The 6,540-nt window shown below is 51.1% G+C and overlaps 2 protein-coding genes and 1 long non-coding RNA gene across 3 annotated transcripts; 1 reads left to right on the top strand and 2 right to left on the bottom strand.

The window, feature by feature from the left end:
• The first annotated feature begins 616 nt into the window (after window positions 1-616).
• LOC120693448 (anthocyanidin 5,3-O-glucosyltransferase-like) lies at window positions 617-2,643 on the top strand. Its single transcript, XM_039976896.1, has one exon. It carries the CDS (start codon window positions 1,146-1,148, stop codon window positions 2,604-2,606), a length of 1,461 nt encoding a protein of 486 aa, XP_039832830.1. The 5' UTR covers window positions 617-1,145; the 3' UTR covers window positions 2,607-2,643.
• A 652-nt stretch (window positions 2,644-3,295) lies between these two features.
• LOC120691515 lies at window positions 3,296-4,672 on the bottom strand. Its single transcript, XR_005682267.1, has 2 exons — window positions 4,365-4,672; window positions 3,296-3,785 (listed from the first exon to the last, which is right to left on the bottom strand). It is a non-coding gene; the product is annotated as an uncharacterized LOC120691515 (long non-coding RNA).
• Window positions 4,673-4,951: 279 nt separating this feature from the next.
• On the bottom strand, window positions 4,952-5,692 carry LOC120689257. The gene has a single exon (XM_039971564.1). The coding sequence runs from the start codon at window positions 5,690-5,692 to the stop codon at window positions 4,952-4,954; it is 741 nt and encodes a 246-aa protein (XP_039827498.1).
• Window positions 5,693-6,540: the final 848 nt, after the last annotated feature.

Here is a 6,540-nt window from a genome sequence, read left to right as displayed (position 1 = left end):
AGATACGAGGTCTTAGTAGGATCGAGTGTCCTGAAAGTAGTACCCGCAAAATGTGTCCTATCATAATATGGGCAAGTTTATAAATTTTAGTATTCGTTTGGTTGAATTCCAAATAATTGGTATGACTCAAGTCGGCAACGTTGAGCTCGCCGCATTTTAGCTGGTCGTGCCAATCCCCTGTTATGGTGGTACTTGTATTTTGGCATCAAACAAATTGATAGTAAAAATTTAGGCCATTCCATTTTGGCACCCAACCAATTGCTATTCTTGCCCACATTTGGTAAATAAATTTAGCATACCTATATTTTTGTCTGCCCATAATTTGGATGAGCAAAATTTGAAACCCGACTAATCAGGCTCTTACTCCCTCCGCCAAATGAAAGATTATTTTGGTATTTCTAGATGTGTAGGTTTATTATTATCTAGATATAATATATATTTAGATGCATAGTATTTACTATACATCTACATATAAAATACCAAAAAAAACTTATAATGGAACGGAGGGGTACATAATAAATAATCATAAGCCCGGGTGAGCAGTTTATGGTTTGCTCAAGCGGACTTTTCTTCTTGTGGGCTCAAAAACGGATGAACCGATTGTAACCCCGTAGTATTTCAAAAACCGGCTGCATCCACCAGATTCTTGAACAACTCACCCACCTCCTCTGGCGATCTGGCGACTAGACTTGCCTCCAGTCCGGAACTCGAATGATCCCGGCAATCCCTCTTCCTCCAACTCTGGTCAGTGGTGGCGAAATTGGGGCATTGACTAGGAGCTGTGGCTAACTGATGCTCCTATCCATCGGCTGATCGGCAAACGCAACAAGCTCGACACTAAAAATCCGAAGCAGGATAGCATCCTCCCATCGCTACGCCGCCAGCCACGAACTTCCAACTGCTGCTTGTCTCTTGCTTACTAACTTACCCCCTTTCGGTTAGAAAAGCTAACTAATCCCTTTTGTTTCTTGTCACCATGGCAATAATTAGACCACGTCGATGAGCTCGCCTCCCCTGCGATTCCTCTGTATGTCGGAGCCGGCCCCCAATTGCTCGTGGAAGTCCAGATTCCACGGCACCACCGCCGTCCGTAGTCCATCTCTCGCCCCCGCCTCTGCCCGACTGCCCCTGCCCAGCTGCCCTCCATGGACAAGGAAGCCGCCATGCCCATGGCCCAGCAGACCGTCGTCCTGTACCCCAGCCCCGGCGTCGGCCACGTGGTCCCCATGGTGCAGCTCGCCAAGGTCTTCCTCAGGCACGGCTTCGACGTCGCCATGGTCATCGCCGAGCCGCCGGCCGGGTCGCCCGACTTCCGCATCGTCGACATCGACCGCGTCGCCGCCTCCAACCCGGGCATCAACTTCCACGTCCTCCCCCCGGTCCCGGACGCCGACCTCGCCACCGGCCCCGCCAAGCCCCCTTTCCTCCTCACGCTCCAGGTCCTGGAGCGGTACAACGGCGAGCTCGAGCGCTTCCTCCGCTCCATCCCGCGCCGCCGCCTGCACTCCCTCGTCACCGGCATGTTCTCCACCTACGCGGCCGACGTCGCGGCGAGGCTGGGCGTCCCCGTCTACGCGTTCTTCGCCTCGGCCGCCGCCACCCTGGCCGTCGTGACCCAGATGCCGGCGCTGCTCGCCGGCAGGCGGGCGGGGCTCAAGGAGCTCGGGGACACGCCCCTCGAGTTCCTCGGCGTGCCGCCGTTCCCGGCGTCCCACCTCGTCGGGGAGCTGCTCGAGCACCCGGAGGAGGACGCGCTGTGCAAGGCCATGGTGGACGTCTGGAGGCGCAACACGGACGGCACCAGCGGCGTCCTCGTCAACACGTTCGAGTCGCTGGAGAGCCCGGCCGTGCAGGCGCTGAGGGATCCCCGGTGCGTCCCCGGCCGGGTGCTGCCCCCGATCTACTGCGTCGGCCCGTTGGTCGGCGGCGACGGCACCAGCTCGCCGGATCAAGGGAGAGGCGAGAGGCATGGGTGCCTCGCGTGGCTCGACGCGCAGCCGGAGAGCAGCGTCGTGTTCCTCTGCTTCGGGAGCAGAGGAACGCACCCACCGGAGCAGCTGCTGGAGATCGCCGTCGGCCTGGACAGGTCCGGGCAGCGCTTCTTGTGGGCTGTGCGGACGCCGGCGGCCGGCACCGATGACTCGGCGTTCCTCCCGGAGGGGTTCTTGGAGCGCACCAAGGACCGGGGCCTCGTCGTCCGGTCATGGGCGCCGCAGGTGGAGGTGCTCCGCCACCCGTCAACTGGAGCCTTCGTGACGCACTGCGGGTGGAACTCGACGCTGGAGGCCATCTCACTGGGAGTGCCGATGCTATGCTGGCCGCTCTACGCGGAGCAGCTGATGAACAAGGTGTTCATAACCGAGGACATGGGCGTCGGGGTGGGGATGGACGGGTACAGGGCGGGGTTCGTCAAGGCCGAGGAGGTGGAGGCGAAGGTGAGGCTGGTGATGGAGTCTGAGTCCGAGGAGGGCTGGGTGATCAGGGCCCGAGCGGCGGCGCGCAAGAAAGAAGCGGCGGCGGCGCTGGAGGACGGCGGCTCGTCGCGGACCTCGTTTGCTAGGTTCTTGTTTGATTTGGAGATTCTTGATAAACAGCTTGGCAAGTGACCGTGACCCTTGTTTGGCATCCATGCCAATTCTCTAACTTCCAGCCCTCGTTTCTCTTCCCTTTTTCCACCTTGCTAGCTATACGGAGTACACAGCCAGCTGCTCCAAAGGGACACTGCCAAATTACCAATGCTGCGGCGATCTTCAGCGACTACGTCGGGGATGCAGCTATCGTTCACCAACTATCACCCTTCCTACTAGGTGACCGGAGTTGTTTAGTAACGCTCATCTGAAACTGTTATTGAACCGTTTAGCGTCATAATATCAAGAAGTTGAGGAAAACGTTCAATCGGCCACCAGCCTACAAACTTCCACCAGCAGCCAGATCTGCTTGACTTGTGCAACGTTTCAGCATGCGCTTCAGACCAGCATCGCTTACCGGCACGTATCATCGCTTCAGACCAGCCTCTCCAGGAATTCATTTGTGCACTGAGTTGTGCAATGCGCAGGCCACAACAGGAAACAGACACCCTTGCTGGCTCCTGGCTGCAAATGTGCGATGGCCTCTACAATCTGGTTCCTAGATGCCTGCTTATTCTGAACTTGCCAGTGGCCTGGGAAGGGGTATGAATTATGATCTTCAGACAACTACTACTGACGAGGCGCTAGTAGTACCAACCATTTCCAGACTCAATAATTCATTTGTGCACGCATCAAGAGCGCGATGCAAGTGGCGCACAATACACAAGTAACAGAAGCATCCCACATATATATAGAATTATCAGAAGGTTCAAAAGACCCATATAACAGGCATCAATCAATATAACAGGCAGTCTGCCTCTCCCCCTAAAAAACAGGCACCGAACACCACCGATTTACCATAGCAGTAGAAGAAACAAAGTAACAAACAAGTAAAGATGCAGCAGAGAGATCCCCACAGCCTGGAGCTGCCTTCAAGAGTAGATAGAAAACTATACACGGTGGAGGTAAGGCAAAACAACATGCAACTTCTCTCCATGAAGTAGATGCTAGCCAAAGCATGAAGTCTAGCAGAACAGGCTCAGCTGAAAAATAACAGGTTCTAAAGAGTTATGCGACCAGAAATACTACCTCACTATTGTCGTCTACCATCACAACTAGACTCTTCATTCTTGATTTAGAAGACCTTGCATCACCTACGCCTTCATGGACTTGAAGAACCTTCTCTTGGTCCCTCACATGTAGAGGCAGGTCCAAGTGCTGCAGAAACACATATTAAAAAATGCACACATCAGCTAAATGCGGAATTAATTTGGCCTTATTAAACATTATCACTCACTAGGCACATCGACTAACAACTAGACAGTAATGGCTAACAAAAAAGTGCAAACTCACGAAGTGAAATCAACTCAAAATTCCAGAGATACATCTCCTATTTAGTATTTATATCATCACCGGTTATCCATATTTCTAACTTGTTAGGTGACATTGATAGGATACAGCCAAAACATGTACAAGGTTAAAGATAAGAAGAAGGCTGATATATATCTGGCGTGTACACGCTCATCGAGGTAATGAACTTTTTAAATCAATTCACGTCCAAGATCTGTCCCTAACATTTATAATAAACGAAAGTGCTAATATGCATATGCGGCAGGTTTTAAAAGATGGTTATGGTTAATAAAACAATCAGCGAACACAGTTTTTAAGATATGCCATGGTCATGAACTCATTTTTCTTTCAATTCACATGCCATCATCAACCATATTTGAAGTTGCTAGCAGAAAAAATATTGATGATTATGAATATTGACATATCCAAAACTAGGCAAATTGGTACCTGGAGTGTAGAAGCTCGTGTACGGAACAACAGGGTAAATGACACGGTCCTGAGGTATCTTCCTAATCTGTCCAGTTTTCAAATGAATAATGACATATGTCTGATCCTTCCCCCTCACAATGGCAGTTACACCATCTATACAACAAATTGTTGGCAATGAGGCCGGCACCGGCAGTGTACCGATTGTCCCGATATCAATGGCTTGGCTTTGCGCCCATCTTGCATATCCCTTGGTACCAGACACCCTTGACCACAGGTCAAGTTTGGACCCATGCACGGAGGCGAATCCCAGACCATCCTCCACTGTCACCAGATGTCGGGAGGGTTTTTCGGACACTAATTAAAAAACTAATTTCAGAACTCACTTGGAAACCGCGAGACGAATTTTTTGAGGCCTTTGACCGCATCATTAGCACATGTGGATTACTGTACCACTTATGGCTAATCATGTACTAATTAGGCTTAAAAGATTCGTCTCGTCATGTACATCCAAACTGTGTAATTAATTTTGTTATTTAATTATATTTAGTGCTTCATATATGTGTTTAAAGGGGAGGTGAAAATTTTTGGGTGAAAATTTTTTGTAACTAAACGGCCCTCAGAGATATTTCCTGCGTGCCCAAATCATGTTTCAGGATTTTGATGTTCCTCCCATAGTCACCAGACATGAAGTGGAGTGCATTCCCCACAAGGGCACTGGGCGCAGCCAGATGGACGCGGGCACGGCGAAGCTGAGCAGAGGCTCGCCCGCTCCATGCACCAGTCTCCGATGAGTAGACGCAGGCGACCGCCTCCCTTGAGCCGATGCACACGAAGACAACGAGGAAGTGGGCACGGTGGCAGTCAAGGTGGTCGCAGCCGCCCTCCGCCGCGGCACATAGCACCGCCGCAGTCCAGTTGCAGCAGTACGGGTGCGGATACATGTGATCCGGCAGCTTGGGAAGCCGGTGGTGGTCGCCCGTGACGGGGTCCCAGACGACGAGGTCGTCCCCCGAACAGCCGAACGAGAAACTATGCCAGGAAGCCGCGCTGAGGAGGACGCGGCCGTGGCGCGCGTCGACGGAGCGCCAATCGACTCGGATGACGTGGGGCAGGGGGGCGGAGGAGGTAGGGACGAATCGGGAGGTAAGGTAGTCGTTGCAGAAGAACCCCAGCATCGGAGGCGCGCGGTGGAGCTCCCGAAACCTGCGGCGGAAGCGGGGGTCGGAGATGAGACGGAACCAGCACTTGGAGACGAGGGCGGCGCGGACGAGGAGCTCGGGCTCTTCTGGGGAGAAGCGGAGGAGGATCTCTTCGATTAGATCATCGGTCAGCGCCGCCGGCGGCATGCTGCTCCGCTTGGTCGGGCGGGCGGACGCCGGCGGCGGTGCGAGGGTTTGGTCGGTCGGGCGGGCAGATAGGTGAGGTGCGACCGTGCGAGACGGGATGACGCGCCGAGCCGCCTGCCCGGTTGGGTTCAACCAGCTCGAGCAGGGTCTCTGCCGGGTGGGGCCTAGAAGGCAGCGAGACTGCGAGAGAGGGCCTGTACGGTTGGATTCTGATGTTGTTGGCCTGGACATCTGAAAAGTAAACAATTTAGGCTGATTAGGTCTTGTTTGATTTTTAAGTAGCTGTTACATCAAAGAGTAAATTGCACCCATCATACAACAACTTGATATGTGGGTGCAAATTAGTCCGACAACTTGTAAAGTGCTCAATTTAGTACAATAACTTGATAGTTGGGTGCAAATTGATCCAATAACTTAAAAAATACTTAATTTAGTGCAATAACTTGATAAATTAGTGCATTCACAATCCAAACATTACATGATAATATATTTGCTAATTTCAAGCCACAATAAAGAGTATATTCACGTCGGAACATATTATTTGACCACGGATTTTTGTGTCGCAATGGACACCAATAATTTTATTCTCAAAATAAATTAGTTATGGTTATATTAAAAATAATATATTATTTAACCACCATTACAACTGCAACATATTAAGCAAAATAGATGAACGTCAATAATTCTTAAATTTTATAAATGAAAATTATTGATGGTGCTCTGTTGTTGCTTTTTAACTATGTACAATTTTTTATTAGTTCACATGCAAACAAATTTTAGAATTACACTATTAGCATCAGTGAAACACTGAAGTCGATAAGAGAGACCTTGAAATATTAAACATAGGT

The sequence above is a fragment of the Panicum virgatum genome, chromosome 9N (assembly GCF_016808335.1).
Source record: "Panicum virgatum strain AP13 chromosome 9N, P.virgatum_v5, whole genome shotgun sequence".
NCBI lineage: Eukaryota > Viridiplantae > Streptophyta > Magnoliopsida > Poales > Poaceae > Panicum > Panicum virgatum.
This window is presented reverse-complemented; position numbering and strand designations above follow the sequence as displayed.